We start from the raw sequence: 20,217 nt of genomic DNA on the forward strand, positions 1-20,217 counted from the left end.
CAAGCGTCAACACCATCTTCTATCTCCTTTAGTGCAGGCTGTGTCTCTTTTAGGGTGTGCTTCTTCATCGAGGTCACCTACACCTCGATACCCTTCAGCAGCAATGGTACAGACTGTTGCTAGGGTGCAAAGGAAGAGGTATAGCCAGTAGGAAAAAGAAGGTATTGTTGCCCATGTATGAGACTCTGGTGAGACTTCATTTAGAATATTGTGTACAGTTCTAGAGACTGCACCTTCAAAAAGATATAAAAAGGATTGTGTCAGTCAAGGGGAAGGCTACTAAAATGATGTGTGATCCTCATCATAAGGCGTATGGGGACAGACTTAAAGATCTCAATCTGTATACTTTGGAGGAAAGGCAGGAAAGGGGAAATATGATAGAGACATTTAAATACCTACATGGTGTTAATGTGCATGAGTCGAGTCTCTTTCATTTGAAAAGACGCTCTGGAATGAGAGGGTATAGGATGAAGTTAAAGAGGTGATAGGTCCCAGATTATGTCCCCTCTCTCCTTTACTTGCTCGCTCCAGGGCCGCACTCGCTTCCTTCAGGGCCGTTCTGCTGGACAGCTCTTCCTGCCTTCGGCGGCACTTATTGCAACAACTCTTAAACGCTGCACTTGGCTGACCCAAAAGCCCTTCCTCTGACGTCAGCTCTAATGGAGAGAAGGCTTTGTCGTAACCCACGGGCTCCTAATCACCGCAGCAAGCTGGGTTCCCCGCGACCGTAACTGCTCCCAGCGTGTTTCCTTCAACTAGGGAATCCTTCAGGCTATCTAGGCAACCGCCTAGGGTAAAACAATAGGTCAAATGTTCAAAGTGAAGACAGGCAAGGAAAAATGCACACACCCAGGAATGTCCAAAAATAAAGGTGTACTTTTATTTTTGACCTCTGGTTAAACTGCCCTGGTACTATTAGCAGATTGCAGTACTTTTCATATAAGAACCAAAACATAGAGCTCTGGGCCAACCTGACCACACTTGCTTCACAAACAACAGCCTGGCTCAAATTCAAAACACAAAATCAAACAAGACTGGGACTTTAGTCTTTCTACCTCAGTCCTCTTCACCGGCCCTCTAAGATTAGGATAGTCCCAGCAATATTACCTCACCAGGAAAGAGCAGGAGAGAGGAGCAAACAAAACTCTTGTAGTATGAAAAATAAAGTTTTACAAAACCAAAAAAAAAAACTGCTAACCTTGAAGCTCTCCCACAGAATACCTGCAGATAGGGAACTCAGTCAAATGGAGCTCCTCTGTATCTTATGTTCCTTCAGTATCTTATCTCCAACTAATTAGCCTCCAGCTGAGAGGGAGGAACACTAACTCTGCTTAGTTTGGAATGTTACACAGTCCAAGGCAACAATTCAGGTACTTGAGTGCTTCAGAGGCTAGCTCTGGGAAGTTCAAACAATTCAGTATACAAACACACTTAGTCCCAAAACTTTCAGGTAAAAAGGTAAGAAACAAAAATAGTAAAAACACTTCCAACCTTGCTCAGCTTGTGTCCATTGCATCCAGTCTCCATCCAGGAATAACTGGCACACTAATGTCCATGGTTTCCCAGCCTTCTAGCTGCCTCTCAGCTGTCTCTTCTGAAATGTCCACCATGTCCCAATCCTTGCCCAGCTCGTCAGAATTCAGCTGAGGAGGCAACCTTGCTGCCTCTGAGGCTCTCCTTGCAGCCCCCTTTGCTCCTCCCCCCTCTCTGGGTCTCAGCTGTCCTGTTTTAACAGCCTCCAATTCGCCCCTCCCTGCTCTGAAGAGGGGGAAGGAATAAAACTCTCTCTGCAGCTGTGTCTGTGACAACTTCCTGCTATGACTCTGGCCTTCTGGGAGCTGTAGTTTCCTAGCTCCTGAGTTCCTTTGAGCTCTAATAGCAGGCTTGAGAGAGTAACTTGCACCTGGACTGAACTCTCCCTCGCAGTCAGTGTCTGGCTCATCAAAGTTGGTGCAAGGGAGGTCAGCGCTATCACACTCAGCAGAGCCAGGTCAGCTCTTCTGCATAGGGGCTTACTGCTCTTCCTAGTTACTTCTGTGACAAAGCTAGGAGAGCTAGGTTTGTAACAGCTTCCAGGTCAGCCATGTGCAGCGTGAAAGAGTCACTGACGCATCCCTGCAACAAGTGCCACTGAAGGAAGGAAGGAACAGCTCACCTGGAAGGAGATAACTGAGATCCCCTGCTGACCTGGAAGGCTTCCCTCTGACATCAGCTCTTACATTGGAGGGAAGCCTTTTGGGTCAGCTTCGGTGGAGGGGTGCGGGCAGGAAGGAGGGCATGGGATCTCTGGTGGCGGCAGCGGCTTTGGTAGAGGGGGGCGGGCAGGCGAGTGAGCAGGCCATAAGGAGGGCATGGGAACCTCGGCAGCCATTAAGAAGGAAGGGGGATGGGAGACCTGCGCAGTACTGCATACCCCCAACAAGTGGCTCACATACAATATTTTGAGAAACACTGTCCTAGGATAAAGCACAGTTACTTACTGTAACAGATGTTATCCAGGGACATCAGGCAGATATTCTCACATCCTTCCCACCTCCTCTGGTTGGCTTCTTAGCTTGCTTATGGAACTGAGGAACCATGAGCCAATGTTGAGAGGGAAGGCATTCACATGTGAGCGGTGTGGACAGTCTCAAAGCTTCACAAAAGCTTAAAGTGACACTACACTTTAGTACTGTCTGTAAAGGGCTCCATGAATGACGTCACCCACATGTGAGAATATTTGCCTGCTGTCCCCGGATAAAACCAGTTAAGGTAAATAACTGTGCTATCCAGGCTCCTCTGTTCAGGCTTGGCCATGACTGCCCTACAGTACTCTATGCTTTTTCTTAATCTTTCACCTGGAAACTCTTCTATACAGAGGCAGTACTTGTAGCTCCAGTAAGCCTGAATAATATCAACTGAACTGGGGCCTAATGCATGACAATCTACTGGGTCATTGTCTTAAAGGTTTTGTCTAGCTCAACTTCTGGTTTAGTTTGGTTAAAAAAAAATATTTGCTAGGGGGGGCGTTTACTTAAATTTTTTTTCTTAGCAGATGTGACTACTTAAGGATTGACACAGATGCTGTTTTGAAAAATGCCATTTTACATTGTCTTCTTGACACATGCTGTCTTGAATTTCATCAGCTATCTAGCTGATTGTCATTTTTTTCTCTATGTCACCAGTACTTATTTACCACATCCTCAGGTACGGAATAGGCTGCAGTTGTGCCTCAGGGAACTTTACATTCATTTATGAGCAGCTATTTCTAGGGTATGATTAACAATTCCTAACCATTTACTCTAGGGAATGATGAGCTTTCTGTCAACCACTGCTGAGGATGCTTAACCTGTTTGTTACCAAGTTTCAATTTAAGACCACATGTTTGAGAAAACATCTTTGAGACCACAAAACTTTCTGTCTATAGTGAGGGCAGTTTTCAAAAATATTTTTTTGAGGTAAAAAAGGACTGAAAATTGCCTACTCTTTCTGTGGGTGAGGTAGTCAATATTATTTTCAAAGAGGGGGATGCTTTTATCCATTTCCCAAAGGGTTGGGGATGGGAATTTCTGGCAGCCAATACTCAGGGATTTCTTTTTATGGTATTGGGGTGCAATATTTACAGCTACGAAATACCTCTGACACCAGCCAGTCCTCCACTGCCATGTGGTGTTTCTCCTTGAACATATGTTGCATAATGCAAGTACAAAGTTCTGTGAGCGTAGAAGTTCCACACAGAGAAACTTGTTTTAAAATAGGAGGTTTAGGAGGCTTCAACTAGGGCAGGGGTCAGCAACCTGCGGCTTGCAAGGCACATGCAGCTCTTCTCCCATATGACTGTGGCTCTTCTCCCATGGCCCCCTCAGACCTACCAAAGTAATTGGTAGTCCAGCAGAGGTCTTTGTGGCAGGAGCTCAGCCCTCTTGCTCCTGCTTTCTAAAATAACTGCCATGACCTCTCACAGCAGCTCGTGATACTACAAGAAATGCCACGAGCACCTGTGAAAGATCACAGCAGCCATTTTAGGAGGCTCCGTGGAAAACTAAGAACTAAGAACTGAAGACCATGAGGAAGGGATGCGCCCTCTAGTGGAGCAGGAAGACACACACATGTGTGGTGCAGCACCAGCAAACTTGAAATCTTCAATCAAGTTTGCTTGAAAAGCTGTCCGCGTCGGGGCTCCATAGATATTGGCGGAGTCGAGGGGGGCATATATCTTTTATGCCCCCTCGACTCCGCCAACTGAGGTACCTGATAGTCAAGTGTGGGGTCCTCATGGCAAGAGCATGGCCCTCACGCTCCTGCCTCCTAAAATGGCTGCAGTGATACCTGGTAGTCCAGTGTGGGGTACTCATGGCAAGAGCATGGCTCTCACGCTCCTGCCTCCTAAAATGGCTGCTCCCGGTCAGCAGCCTTCCTCATGATTGCGCAGTCCAGCAGCCCCCTCCCTCCTCCTTCCCAATCACCTTGGTCTAGGCATCTTTTCCCCTTATTGGGCCATCTCCCTCCCTTCCCCTCACCTTTGCGGGCGCTTTTCAGAATCAAGGTATTCTCTCTGAGTGGCCCGGATGCCATAGCCTTCTTACAGGTTGTGCGTGCCTACTAGGAAGCTTCCTCTGAGGGGAGCCACCTAGGAGGAAACAGGAAGTTGCATCAGAAGTTTCTGAGTAGTCTCGCGCGATCTGTGAGAAGGCTATGGCATCTGGGCTACTCAGAGAGAAAACCTCAATTCTGAAAAGTGCCCGCGAAGATGAGGGAAAGGGAGGGAGATGGCCCAATGAGGGGAAGAGGTCGAGTGGCACTGAAGGGGAGGGGAGAGAGGAACAGACACTGAAGGGAAATAGAGAGGAGAGAGCAGACGCCGCATGGAAGTGGGGAGGAGAAAGCGGGGAACAGATGCTGGAAGGAAGTGGAGAGGAGGTGGAGAGGAGAGAGAGGGGAGAAGACGCCGAAGGGAAGTGGAGAGAGAGGGAGGAGCAGATGCTGAAGGGAAGTGGGGAGGGGAGAGAGGGGAACAGACGCTGAAGGGAAGTGGGGAGGAGAGAGAGAGGGGCGCACATCCTGGATGGAAGTAGGGGATAAAAAAAAATGTGCATATGCTGGATTAGGGGGAAGAGGATAGAGTTAGTGAGATACTAGAAGGGGTGAGAGGAAGAGGTGACAAGCTATAGGTAGACACAATGAAAGGGAAATTGAGGACTGGAAAGTAAGAAAGTAGACAAGAGGTAGAAAACAAATTGAGAAGGAAGAGCAGAAAGGGATAGGAGAGAGATACCAGAGCATTGGGAGAGGGGGATGAGACAGATATCAGATCTAAAGGGAGGATAGGAGGAGAGAGATACTAAAAACCACCTGGGAGAGGGAGTGAAAGAGAGAAGGGAGGAAGACAGAGGTGCCAGACTATGGGGGGAGTGGAGGGAAGAAGATGGGTGCCAGACCAATGGGGTGGGGATGGAGAGAGATGGAAGGGAGAGGCAGACAGTTTCTGGTAGAGGCATAGAAATAGAGTAGATTCCATATGGAAGAGGCAGAGAGAAGGCAGACAGTGGATGGAAGGAAGAGAATGACGAGAAGATGAGGAAAGCTGAAACAAGACAACAAAGGTTCCATTCCGTAAGCATCTGAAGACCTGGCTCTTCTCCAGAACGTAACCCCGTCCCGCTCCTGGCACTCTCACACCAACCTCTCTTCTCTCATACTTATATAATTCCACTGGAGTTCCGTTCCTTCCCTAACCATGTAAACCGTGTCGAGCTCCATCTGCGGAGATGATGCGGTATATAAACCCAAGATTTAGATTAGATTAGATTAGATTAGAAATAAATTTGTATTTCTTTTTTTTTTTGCTTTAGGATAAAGTAGTATTGTAGCTATGTTGATAAACGTTTGTAAACAAAGCCCTACCAGCTGAAGATCGCTTCCTCTAGTTCGGCAGCCAGAGCTCTGATTTATAAAATGACAATTGTACAGAATATTGTTTCTTTTTATACTTTAATAAAATAAGTTCAGTATAAAACTATTCGAGGCTTGTGCAGATAGGATCAGATGGTTTGTGGGGACGGGGATCAAACTCGTGGAGATGGCACCTGAGCTCGCAGGGATGGGGGACCGAGCTCATGGGGATGGGGACAAATTTTTTCCCCCGTGTCATTCTCTAATGACAACCACAGCTTTGCCGTGGGTAAATCAAGCTTGCTAGTCAGCAGACACTGGGATAAATTCTGCATCCTATAATTGTTATATTAAATGTTTCTGTCTATCTTATTCTGCACAATATAGACAGAACAACAGCAATAAGCAAGTTTTGTCAAATTGTCCTTACTGCTGAAGCATCAATATTGATACTGGAATTTCATATGGTGCTTTTCATCTGTAAAGAGAGCCATTAAATACATTTTTTTAATAATATATATATATAACTATTTGGTGAATTGGAAAAGGTAAAACAATGATATGAAGAAATATGTGCAGTTTATATAACACCATGGGATATGTAGTTCAACCATATTGCCTAGGATTTAGGGAAAGACAGTGAATGAGGTAAGGATCTCTGGGAGAAGATGAGTAGATTTAGAGGGATTGTGGAAGGCCAGCTGTAGAAGTTCAAGATGAGGAGGATGTAGGAATCAGACTGACTGTATGATACAAACAATATTCCTGTGTGTTTAGTGAGATTAAGTAGATAGGCATTCATGTGTGCTGACAAAAATATCTAACTTGGCAGAATTTATAGTGTCTTATATTTGCACCTCTCTATTGGCCATTGTGTCCAGAAAGAAGTAATTTGTGTACACCTTTTATGACTCCATGTACAATTTTTCCTTAAGGTAGTCATGCTTACTTTCTAACTAAACTCCTGTTACTCTATCATATCTGTTTTTATGTTCTACCTTGCTAATTCTAATGCCGTCCTGTTCATATTTTTCTTTTAGCTTCTTAATTTTTTTTCCCTTCATTTCAGTAATTTTTTTCAAATTTTCACTGAGTTTTCATTTTTGGGTCTTCGGACTCATCTCAGCCTGTTTTCAGGCTGGGCGTGTCGAGCTTTTTTCAGTTTCATATCTACTTGACCTCCCTGGACGATTGAGTCCTTTGATTTTGCATTGGTGGTCTTCCCCTCAATGTCGAAGCCTTCAAGTGGTACACATGGTATAACAGGATCATTTCTGCTACTGGTCCACATAACTGATTCTTACCTGTGCTATTCTAGACTGCAGAAGAGGTCACTTAAAGCTTCTCAGCTCCAGTTTGAAAATGTTTTGGTGGGCAACTTCAGACACATTGATGATGTCTGCTGATGCCGATTACTAGAGGCCATCTTCAGCATAGGTACTGGTACAAGCATCAACACCGAGATCAACTTCTACATCGTCATTGCTGCCTCCATCGTGGGAATTGGATAAAAAGACTAAGAAGCATAAACACTCTTCCCCATCCAAGCATACATCAGTAGTGTCTCAGGTGTCAACATCATTGACACATCTCAAGCATAGACGTATGGAGAAAAGATTGCCGTCCTTACTAGTGGTGTCCCCTCGGAGGCATGCCTTGTCATCAAAGTCACGAATGCCATAACACCTGATATATCCTGCACCATGTGTACCAATGACTACCACAGTACCAGTGCCATCCCTATAGGACCAAATCAGAGAATTGGCATGTTACAATCCCATGCAGTGCAAGCCATCCCGTACCAGCCCAGTCTGAGCAGCACTCCAAGCTACCATCGATAGCCAGATCTCGAACTCCACACTGTCAACATTCGCAGTCCAGGAGAGCTACATCATTGAGATATTGAGGTTCTTCTTCCCAGTCCAGACACTCATCAAATCAGCACCATAGGTCATCTCAGAGTGTTTCTCAATGACATAGTCAACACTCTCTTGCACGTGCTCACCTTGATGTTCACCTGGACACTCTCCTTGGTGGCCATCACAATGCTCCCCAAAACAGGACATCGAAGTATATGACTCTGATTTATCTTGCCATTCCTATTACTACTACTACTAATCATTTCTATAGAGCTACCTGACATATGTAGCTCTGTACATCAAAAATATGGAAGAGATGGTCACTGCTTGAAAAAGCTTACAATCTAGGAGTCCTATGGGATTCCATCAGACCTATCAACTCCACCTCCTCGCAGAAGATCACCACCAGAGAATCTCTCATTTATGAAGATCATCGGGCAGATGGGACAATCTCTGCCAATATAAATGGAATTAGTCTGAGCCTAGAGCACAGATCTTCAATGCTTTAGACCAGTGGTCTCAAACTTGCGACCCACCCGGTACTATTTTGAGGCCCTCAATATGTTACCATTGTTCTGGAACATTGTCTGCCTCACTGCTGTAACCTCACACAAGCGCTTTCCTGCATCTATATGCGATTGTGAGGTGGAGTGGAGAGAACAATTGCGTACAGACGCAGGAAAATGCTTGTGTGAAGTTACAGCAGCGAAGCGAGCAATGTTCCAGAACATAAGGTAACCATTGGAGGCAGTGCAGTTTGTGTGTGTGTATGTAATCTCGTGAACTCTCGTGAAATTCGGCACCTCTCCTGGCGATGACTGTTTGATGTAAGATGACGGTTGTGTCCGGTGCTGGAGGAGGTGAGAGCTGAAGGCGGTTGTGGACACGACCACCAGACACTTAAGGCACAAGTTTTCCAGGCACAAGTCGGACATTGTTTCTCCCTTCTACAAAAAAGCCAAGAGGACTACACCAAAATCTTGTCTCTTGCAGTTAATACTTTAGAATCTAAATCACAATTTTGCATGAGGTAAAACTCTTTATAGTTTATAAATCTTTCCTTAATTGCTTCTGATAATTTCAGCTATACATAGCTGAAAGCAGTGCAACATGCAGAAAATGAAAAACTATCTAAACTTCACTTTCTGCATGATGCACTGTTTTCAGCTGTGTATAGCTGAAATTTTCAAACTGTAACGAGTTTTACCTTATGCAAAGTTGTCATCTACTATAATAAAACCCTGAGTGCGCATGCGCACTCCTACCTGCGTGTTCCGTGATCCGTATGTCCGTGGCCGGCAGGAATGCGCATGTGCACTTAGGGTTCTATTAGCTTGGGAGTAAAAACGGCACCACACTCGCAGAACCCCAAGGATGTTCTGAGCTAAGTTATTTTTAAGTTCAAAGCCGCAGTGGCGGCTCCTCTCATGAGACGCACCTGTGTTGGAGAAGTCTTCCAACGCAGGCGGGGATCATGAAATGAGCCGCCGCGGCAGCTTTAAACTTAAAAATACCTCCGCCACAGAACTAAACGGTCTGCGAAAGAACATCGGACATTGCTCGCGATCCCGGCCGCTCCTCACACACACTAGCAGGCAAAACAGCTTCCCACACACCCGAGCAACCTCTAAGCATGGGCCACCCTGCTCTTCAGCTCCTCCAGGCAGCGGCAGACCTATCCACAGCCAGGGAGTACTGTAAGGCCCTCTGCTGCTCTTCTGTCTGCCTTCCTCTTCTAAACAGTCAGATGCTGGACAGGGGAATCAGGTAAGGGGTGCTGCAGTACAGGGGGAGCAGGGAAGAGATGCTGCTGGACGGGGGGGGAGGAAACAGGAAGGGAGGCCTACTGCTGGACATGGGGAGCAGGGAAGAGGTGCTGCTGGGCAGGGGGAATGTAACAGGAAGGGAGGCCTACTGCTGGACAGGGGGAGCAGGGAACAGGTGCTGATTGTCAGGGGGAAAGGTAAAATGAAGGGAGAAGGGCTGCTGCTGAACAGGGGGAGTAGTGAAGGGGTGCTACTGGACGGGGGGGGGGAGGTAAAAGGAAAGGAGAAGGGCTGCTTCTGGACAGGGGGAGCAGGGAAGAGGTGCTGCTGGACGGGGGGTATGTAATAGGAAGGGAGGCCTACTGCTGGACAGGGGGGAGCAGGGAACAGGTGCTGATTGTCAGGGGGGAGGTAACAGGAAGGGAGGCCTACTGCTGGACAGGGGGAGCATGGAACAGGTGCTGCTGGGCAGGGGGAGGGTAAAACAAAGGGAGAAGGGCTGCTGCTGGACAGGGGGAGTAGTGAAGGTGTGCTGCTGGACAGAGGGAGAGGTAAAAGGAAGGAAGAAGGGCTGCTTCTGGACAGGGGGAGCAGGAAAGAGGTGCTGCTGGACAGGGGGGAGGTAAAACGAAGGGAGAAGGGCTGCTTCTGGACAGGGGGAGCAGGGAAGAGGTGCTGCTGGACAGGGGGGAGGTAAAACAAAGGGAGAAGGGCTGCTGCTGGACAGGGGGAGCAGTGAAGGGGTGGTGGTGGACACAGGGGAGGTAAAAGGAAGAGAGAAGAACTACTGATGGACAGGGGGAGCAGACAAGGGGTGGTGGTGGACAGCCGAGGAAAGAGAGAGACAGACAGAAAGAAAGACTGCAGGAGGGAGAGAGACAGAAAGAAATAAATAAATACAGACAGACAGAAAGCAGCCAAGGAGAGAAAAAGAAAGACAAAGATACACATCTATTCTAGCACCCGTTAATGTAATGGGCTTAAAGACTAGTTTCTTTAATAAGACATTAACTATTTTTTCTGTGGCCTTCCATTTAGGTTGATGGAAGGTGCGGCGGGATTGTTCGGAGGGGAGGCCATAAATATTTTGGGTTTTTCCGTGTTTAATTTTTGTTTGGAATTTGTGGACTATTGTTCTACTGACTGCTCTCTAGATCTCAAAGAAGCCTACACACACATTTCCATCCTCCCAGCCCACAAGAAATATCTTTGTTTTCAAGTAGGCACATGCCACTTCCAATACAAAGTGCTTCCATTTAGTCTAACTGTCAACACCCAGAGTATTCACAAAATGTTTAATTGTAGTGGCTACAGCACTCCACTCTTTCAGCTTTCATGTGTTCTCTTATCTGGATGACTGGTTCATCGAGGCCCCGACACCTGAAAAGGCTCATTTAGCCATGGATTCAGCGATATGTCTTCTAGAACCTCTTAGTTTTGTAGTGAATTATGAGAATTGCTATCTCCAACCCACTCAGATTCTAGAGTTCATTGGAGTGCTTCTAGACACTATACAAGCTCATACCTTTTTACCACAGCACAGGCTCGACATTCTGATTCATATCTGCCAGAAGGTCTCCTCTCTTCAGCACATCACTGCACACCAAATAATGCGTTTTCTAGGTCACATGGCATCTACTGTTCATGTCACTCTATTTGTCATGCGGGTCAGACTGAAGAGAGGAAGACCAGAGGCCAGTGGTGGCAGAGGCCTCCTCTGTGTTGGTACAATTGTGAAATTGCCTCCAACTTGCCATCAGTTAATTCCCCACAAACACTACCAATTGAACTGTGGCATACTGGGCATGAGTAACTGCAGCAGAGTATTGAGCCAAAGAAGATATACCACTGAAGGAATCCAGATAATCCCTCTGAAAAGAGATTTGGAGGAGGGGGAGGAACAGAGTGGAGGACCATAAAGGATGGAGTATCTGAGATCAATAGAAAAGATCCTTGGGGTAAGAGGGATAGCTGAGAAGCTCAGGCCAGAGAGCTGAATCATAATGAGCACATCTTTGGCCCCAGGAAGAGCATAACTGAATCCATGACAGCAAGAAGGACTTTACCTTTACCTCAGGGGTCCTCAAGTCCAAATCTAGGCTGGGTTGAGAACCTCAAGGACTGGTTTTGAGGGCTCTGCTCTACCTTGAACCCACCTTTAGCCTCCCCCACTAGTATGACCATGCCCAGATTTCCCTAGGGAGGAGGGACAAAACTCCCCTCTAACAATGATATAAAAATACAACATATAAACATTTTACAACTGTTCTTGTTAAACACGCTTACTCATTTAGTTGCTTCTTTACTGAAGACAGCCACCTGCAGCCTGAAAACTAAATTAAAGATAAAACTTGACAACTCCTACTGTGTTTTTCATGTCATCATTTTTTCACAATTTCAAGACTATACAGGCAAACTAATTAAAAAATTACATTTTGTTAAAGTATACAAGATTCAACCTATTGAACTTTATACATATCCATGTGAAGATGAAGGTACTGTGATGTAAGATTTTGTCCCTTTAACTAAATTGTGGTACATTGCTTTGTTATTCTGGTGAATTTGGTGAGTAAATGCTTTCTAATATATAATTATTTTTGGAAATAGAGATAGTGAAACAATTTATAACATTTTCATTTCTGTATCGGAAACTATGGACTGCATCTTGTTTTATATTATTTGCTTTAAGAAATATGTCCAGCTTCATCTGATTGCAGGCGTAACTTATTTTATCCCAGGACAAGCAGGCAGCATATTCTCACATATGGGTGACGTCATCCAGGGAGCCCCGATGTGGACAGCTGCACAAGCAATCTTGCTTGAAGAACTTTAGAAAGTTTGTGACTGCCACACCGCGCATGCACGAGTGCCTTCCTGCCCAACGTAGGGCGTACGTCTCCTCAGTTCTAGTTTTTCCGTGGAGCTGAGAAGTCCCTACTTCGATGTTCTGCCCAAAATTTTCTAGTGCCTTTCAGCCACAGGTTTTATTCCTTTCGGTTTGCGTCTTCAATCTCTTGATCTTTTTTCTCTTCCTCTTGTAAACTAAAAAAAAAAAAAAATACTATATACAGTATATATATATATATATATATATAGTATTTTTTTTTTTTTAGTTTACAAGAGGAAGAGAAAAAAGATCAAGAGATTGAACATGCAAACCGAAAGGAATATATATATATATATATTTTTTTTTTACTTAGTTTCTCTTTTTCTTTATTTCAGCCATTCTTGACGGTGGGGCCTTGACCGCCGCCTCATCCTTCGGACTTTAATTTGGCTGAAGTGGTATTTCTGTCCATGTCCCGCCCGCTTACCGGCTTTAAAAAGTGTAGCAGGTGTCAGCACATGATTTCACTAACAGACTCCCACAAGTGGTGCATCCAGTGCTTGGGCCCAAACCACTATGTGGAGTCTTGTTAGTGCTGTGCCACGCTAAAGAAGCGATCCATTAAAAACTGGCGTATCTAGCAAAGTAAGATCTTTGGTACTATGGATTCTACTCCAGTTAAGCCTTTGACATCCTCATCGGGTAAACCATCAACATCGAAGTTGATGTCACCATCCCAGTCAGATAAGCTAGCAAAGAAGTCACCAGCTTCCCAGACAGGGTCTCAGGCCATACAGGCATCGAGTCCATTCATGACAGCCACACAGAGACCTCTTATGCGGCTTGTCTCCAAGTCTCGAGGAGCATCTTCTTCGATGTCTTCCTCCCCCAGAGCGCACCGAAACACCAGTTATACCGACATCTACACCTATGTTATCGATTCAAGCCTTTAAAGAGAAGCTTGATGCTTTTTTTAAGTCGGAGTTTGGCAGCATGTTCTCCATGGTCACTCCCATGTCAGCACCTCCGATACCAGTCCAGCCTGAGCATCGCTCCATGCCAATTGAAGGTATCAAGACACCAATGCTGCCTTGACATCATCGATCCTCATCTTTGAGCCATGCTTCCTGGCATCAGTCTTTGAGACATTGATCTGCTTCACCAAAGCATCACTCTTTAAAGCGTAGCTCTCAACCAAAGCGTTATTCTTCGCCTTCATTGAAGCACCAGTCTTCATCTTCTTCAAAGCATTGCCCATCGAAGAGTCGATCAGTTTCTTCAAAATAACGATCATCGAAGCATTGATCAATATCTCCTAAACATTGAACATCGAGGCATCGATCACCCTCTCCTAAACATCGCTCATCAAAGCATTGGATCACCCACCAAGAGAGTTTCCTTCCAATCCTTCGCAGGCCTCTCTTTTTCTCCAGGAAGTCCAAGCTCTGCTCGTTCTCAATGCTATTGAGAAAGTTCCCCTGGAACAACAGAACACATGGTTTTACTCCTGCTACTTCATTGTCCTGAAGAAGACGGGAGGTCTCCGACTGATATTGGATCTCAGAGTTCTCAACAAATTTCTTGTCAAAGAAAAATTTTGGATGCTTTCTCTGGCATCTTTATATCCCCTTCTGGATCACGATTGATTATGCTCTCTAAATCTCAAGGAGGCTTACACTCGCATCCCCTTTCATCCAGCCTCTCGCAAGTTCCTCAGATTTCAGGTGAGAAATCAACATTACCAATATGGGGTGCTACCTTTCAGCCTGGCATCATCTCCCAGAGTTTTCACCAAGTGCCTAGTATTAGTAGCAGCAGCTTTACGAAGTCACGGGCTTCAGGTTTTTCCATTTCTTGATGATTGGCTCATCAAAGACACCTCGTCTCAGGGGGTTACTGTAGTGACACAACAGATTATTCTGTTCCTGCGAGATTTGAGATCAACTTTCCCAAATCTCAATTGCAGCCCTCTCAGACTCTGCAATTTATTGGAGTTCTTCTAGACACAGAGCATTCTAGACTCAGAGCATTCCTTCCCCAACAATGTCAGGATGCTCTTGTACAACTTTGCCCAAAAGTGTCCACCCTCACTTCACTCTCAGCAAGACACATGATGGTTCGCCTAGGTCACATGGCCTCTACAGATGACGTGACTCCTTTTGACAGACTTCACCTAAGAATTCCTCAGTGGACCCTGGCTTCTCAGTGGTAGCAGACTTTTAACCCGCTTTCTCAACGCATTTCAGTGACATCTTCTCTACAGCAATCCCTTCAATGGTAGATGCTCTCTTCCAATCTTTCCAGAGGTTTGCTGTTCCAAATGCCCCCTCACCAGAAGGTTCTCATGACAGATTCATCAACCTACGCTTGGGGGGCTCATCTAGATGGTCTTCGTACTCAAGGGCATTGGTCTACCACAGACCGTCAAAATCACATCAGTCTGTTGGAACTTAGAGCGATCTTCAATACTCTAAAGGCTTTTCAGCATCTTCTTCAAGATCAGGTGGTTCTCATTCATACAAACAACCAAGTAGCCATGTACTATGTGAACAAGCAGGAAAGAACAGGATCTCTTCTCCTTTGCAAGGAAGCTCAGAAGATTTGGAATTGGGCAGTCCCTCACAACATTTTCTGAGAGCTGTCTACATTCAAGGAGAAAAAAATTCACTAGCAGACAAATTATCTGTCTCTCCATCACATTTTTTCTCAGTGAGGGACTCCTCAAATAGATTTTTTTCTGTCTCCCCACAACAACAACTGCCCCAGTTTTGCCCCAGAATCTACTCTCCTCATCGCCTGGAAGCAGATGCTTTTCTCCTGGAATGGACAAACAGATTCCTATATGCGTTCCCTCCATTTCCTCTTATTCTCAAGACACTTGTCAAACTCAAACAAGAACATGCCACCATGATTCCGATAGCTCCTCAGTGGCCCAGCCAACCTTGTTTCTCCCTTCCACTTCAATTCAGCAGCAGGGAGCCACTACTTCTACCAGTTCTTCCGTCTCTGCTTATACAGAGTCAAGGTTCTCATCTTCATTCTTACCTGCAGTCTCTACACCTGACCGCCTGGTTCCTTTCAACATAACTTCACACCTTCCATTTTCTCAATCTTTCAAAGACATTTAGATGCTTCCAGAAAACCTGCCACCAGGCAATGTTACAACCAGAAGTAGACTAGGTTTTCCGCTTAGTGCGATCTTCATCACAAGGAGCTTCAGTCTACCTCTTGTCTTCAGTTCTGGATTATCTTTTTCATTTATCTCAATCTGGCCTCAAATCCACCTCTGTTAGAGTCCATCTCAGTGCAATTGCTGCTTTCCATCAACCGCTAGAAGGGAAACCTCTGCTCATCCTGTGGTTTCCAAATTTATGAAAGGACTTTTCAATGTCAAACCACCTCTCCAAATTGACCAAATCGAAGAAAAAATGAAATTGGTTCAAAAAAACTGATAATCATATAAAGAGAACAAATTAATATCAAGTGATATTGAATTACCAGACCTCAAATACCCAAGGCACTACTTGAATAGTTTTTCATGCCCTTACTGGGGGTGATGTATTCATCATTGGTCTTGGTAAAGTGACGTATGCCCCAAAAATCTTTAATTTTAACTTATTATTAAATTTTTTTTTAATTTTTCACAGGCTCTATAACAATATAAATATAAAGTGCTTAAGGTGCTATGAAAGGAAGGCACTTATCTTTCATGCCCAATGGCTGCCCAACCGTTTCACACTTGGTTTCATCAGGGGCTATGCCTCCTTGCTTACATGCACCAATTTTTTAATAGAGAGACCTTTGTGCTCGTTATTCTGTCTAAACAAAGGTCTTTCTATTAAAAAATTGGTGCATTTATGCAAGGAGGCATAGCCCCTGATGAAACCAAGTGTGAAATGGTTGGGCAGCCGTCGGGCCTGAAAGATAGGTGCCTTCCTTTCATAGCACCTTAAGCACTTTATATTTATATTGTTATAGAGCCTGCCTACTATTTACAAAGGACTAACTCACATAGATCTTCTCCGTAACTATTTGTCTCTTTTGATCCAAACAAGTTGGGACATCCAGTTTCCAAAAGGACGATTTCCAACTGGTTGGCTGCTTGCATCTCATTTTGTTATGTGCAGGCTGGGCTGTAACTGGAGGGTTGAATTACAGCCCACAAAATTAGAGCTATGTCAGCTTCTGTAGCTTTTCTTAGATCCACTCCTATTGAGAAAATCTGCAATCCTGCTAGTTGGTCCTCGGTTCATACATTCACCTCAAATTACTGTCTGGATTCCTTTTCTAGATGAGATGGCCATTTTGGCTAAACAGTATTATAAAATGTATTCTAATCGCCAACACACCCACCATCCCATGCTGGAGGTCACCCATATGTGAGAATATGCTGCCTGCTTGTCCCGGTGTCCCGGGATAAAGCACAGTTACCTACCATAACAGGTGTTATCCAAGGATAGCAGGCAGATATGTTCACAACCCATCCACCTCCCCTGGTTGGCTTCTTTGCTGGTTATCTGAACTGAGGAGACGCGCACCCTACGTCGGGCGGGAAGGCACTCGCGCATGCGCAGTGTGGTCAGTCGCAAACTTTCTAAATTCATCAAGCAAGATTGCTTGTGCTGCTGTCCGCATCGGGGCTCTGTGGATGATGTCACCCACATATGAGAATATCTGCCTACTGTCCCTGGATAATACCTGTTACGGTAAGTAACTATGCTTTTTGCCTCTTGGCACCAGTCGATCATTTCACAGACTCACTATGTGTGAAAAACACTGCATTCTAATTTTCTTCCTTTATATAAACTGGAGTATTGCAGAAAGAATATTAATGTTTTGTTCTTTTTCAGCATTGATAAATCTGTTGAAGTTTCTTATGTCTAATGAGACTGTGTTATTGGCAAAACATAATATCTTCACATTAGCTCTTATGGTAAGTACAAAGAAAGCTGATTTTTCTCACTAGAAATGTAATCTATTGGTACAGTTTGTAAGTAGGATTATATTGGTACTGCCATTTCTACCCTCTTCTTCCTACATACCAGCCTTCCTTACCCCGTGATTTAACATTTGCACAGTATAGAATTTTTAAAATGTCTCAAACTGTTGAAAATGGAAGAATTAAAATCTAAGCTGGTGGCAAAATGATTTTAATTTGGTATCGTATATATCATGTCATGTTGCATCACTGTTTTCACAACCAAAGATCTGAAATTTCACAGCTAACCAGTATGAATAAAATGTATGAATACAGATAAACTCCCTTGATCTATAACAGGTTGCCTAAATTTAAGTGCCTTTTGCATGCTTGTATTTATAGAATACTGAGATTCACGTAAGTGAACATATGTATGTAAATACAAAATGCTATTCTGTATCTATCTGCTTAAATGTCATAGCATGTTATTAGAGGGGCATTCACAGGAAAGAGGTATAGGCAGGCTTGACATTTACTCAGACAGCTTACAGAATACTGTTAAGTTAAACATGTAAATATTACATTTAGGCACTAATATTTGCATGAGCCATTATAAATATTTGTGCCTATATTTAGGCGCTTTGATGTGGGATTACACTAATATTCTATAAGGACAATTACATAGAATCACAGAAAACTGAAGGCAGATAAATACTATATGGCCTATCGAAACTAAAGACAGATAAAGACTATATGTCTTATCCTTTCTGCTGAGTGAAAAGGTACCACAATTGTGTATGTGACTATTTTATTCCACAAGATAGAGGGATACAAAATGCATAATCCTATGAAATTTCACCATCAAGTATGGACTAATTGCATCTTAAAAAAAGAAAAATGTTTATCAATAAAAAAAGTAATTAACCCAGAAATCACATACCCCACATTAAGTACCTGCAGTTTTTAAGCTGTAGAAGGTGAAAAATATCAAAGGTGTAAAAAAGAAAATAGTCCCATTCTGCTGACCCTATAGTACACAAAATATTCAAAAATGAAACTTTTATAGCCTCTGTCTCTTATTTGTAACCCCACGTTTTGTACCTTTCACTCAACAGATCACAAATGCAGTCTTTGTCTCCACCAGGAGTCTGTACCACCCTTTACTTATTCTGTATTACTCCTGAGACTGTCTCCTTTCTTATAGAATAGAGATTCTAAATGGCAGCACCCTATTATAGAATTGCCTTCATAGGGTACACATACATGTACACAGCTTTTTTGGAATAGTTATAAATTTTGTGCTTAAGAATTGTATGTTGCTGCTGGTGCTGGTGCTAGATGCCTGTATTGCCTTTATAAATTAAGCTTAAAATATATGCCTTTTTGAAACTTGGCACTAGGTGCCCTTCTATAAAATGAGCCCCCATATGCATAACTCACATTAATAAAGATGAAATAAGTACAACAGAAGTGCTTATAAAAAGTAGATCAGTCCCTTAAATTGACAAATTTTGAGAAACATGTAATTTTCCTTCTGCCTTTTTGACTTCTCTTACTTGGTCTACTTTATTTAATTCATGCTGTTTTCTTTTTTTTTTATTATAATTTTGAATACATTACAATATTCAATTCCAAAGGAAAAAAGGAAAAATTACACAAAACAATACATAATCAAATCATACATACATAATTCCTTTTAAGCCCACATTAATGGGGAGAATATGTTACTATTTCTAATCAGAAAAAAAATCAAGAAAATTAAAGGACTATAATTCACGGTTCATACTATGCGACCTTGAATCATTCCTTACTAATTGGGATATTAATTTAATTTAACTCCTCTTATTCTCAGAAGATGAAACAAACTCATTTCTGTTCTCTCGCAACTAAAAATTGTTGTAGTTGTATAGGATCCCAAAAGGCATACTCAATATCTTGTAACTTAATCAAACATTTACAGGGAAATTTCAAATAAAAAGATGCCTCTAGTGCCAAAACTCTATCCTTCAATTTCAAAAATTCTTTCCTTCTCAATTGAGTTGTTCTAGAGACATCCGGAAATATCCTAACTAAATCCCCACAAAATTTCGTTAACCTATTTTTGAAGTAAAGTTTCATCAATAACATCTTATCTATCTCGCTCATGCATGTTATCACCAGGGTGGACCGACTCTGGATCACATCCTGTGTATCTTCCAGAAATTCAGTCAAATTTACCTCTGGTGTGGCCAGGTGGTCCACCTCCTGGGCAGATTCAATTTTTTTTGGAGGAATATAATAATAATTATTTATTGGAAATTTCTCCGCATTGGCCATTCCCAGTACTTCATGCTGTTTTCTTAAGATATATTCCTCCTTATTCTGTTGTGTACATACTTTAAGAATATGAGTTGCCCTACTTGGTCAGACCAAGGGTTCATCTAACCTAGTATCCTTTTTCCAACAGTAGCCAATCCAGGTCACAAATACTTGGCAGAGTCCTGAAAAGTAGTAAGATTCCATACTACTACTTAGGGTTCCTTTTACTAAGGTGCGCTAGCATTTTTCGCGCACGCAGGATATTACCACGCACTACGCAGCTAGAACTAATGCCAGCTCAATGCTGGCGTTAAGGTCTAGCGAGCGCGGCAATTCAGCGCGTGCTATTCTGCGCATTAATGCCCTAACACAGCTTAGTAAAAGGAGCCCTTAATCTCAGGGCTTTTCCCAGGTATACATTAATAATGGTTTATGTACTTTTCCAAGGCAAAAACCAGGAGATAAACCTCCACACACACAATCAGAACCAACAGACAACAGTGGAGGTTTGAGAACAAAGGTGTGCAATTTTATTCAACAAATCATAGTCTTGTGCGGTGGCTCGACATGCACGTGTTTTGGCCAGTACGGGAAATAAATCATAGAAGTACAGAAACTCACTGCCAATGCTGCAGTGAGTTTCTGCACTTCTACAATTTATTTCCTGAGTGACTTTGA

The 20,217-nt window shown here is 43.6% G+C and overlaps 1 protein-coding gene across 5 annotated transcripts in view; it reads left to right on the forward strand.

The window, feature by feature from the left end:
* ARMH3 (armadillo like helical domain containing 3) overlaps positions 1–20,217 on the forward strand; it is a 284,642-nt gene that overhangs the window by 180,478 nt on the left and 83,947 nt on the right. For all 5 annotated transcript variants that reach the window (XM_033941140.1, XM_033941139.1, XM_033941138.1 and 2 more), the window contains one exon: positions 17,174–17,256. In XM_033941140.1, coding sequence (XP_033797031.1) covers positions 17,174–17,256 — 83 coding nt within the window. The remainder of the gene's footprint in view (positions 1–17,173; positions 17,257–20,217) is intronic.

Source organism: Geotrypetes seraphini, chromosome 4, assembly GCF_902459505.1.
Source record: "Geotrypetes seraphini chromosome 4, aGeoSer1.1, whole genome shotgun sequence".
NCBI classification, from domain to species: Eukaryota; Metazoa; Chordata; class Amphibia; order Gymnophiona; family Dermophiidae; genus Geotrypetes; species Geotrypetes seraphini.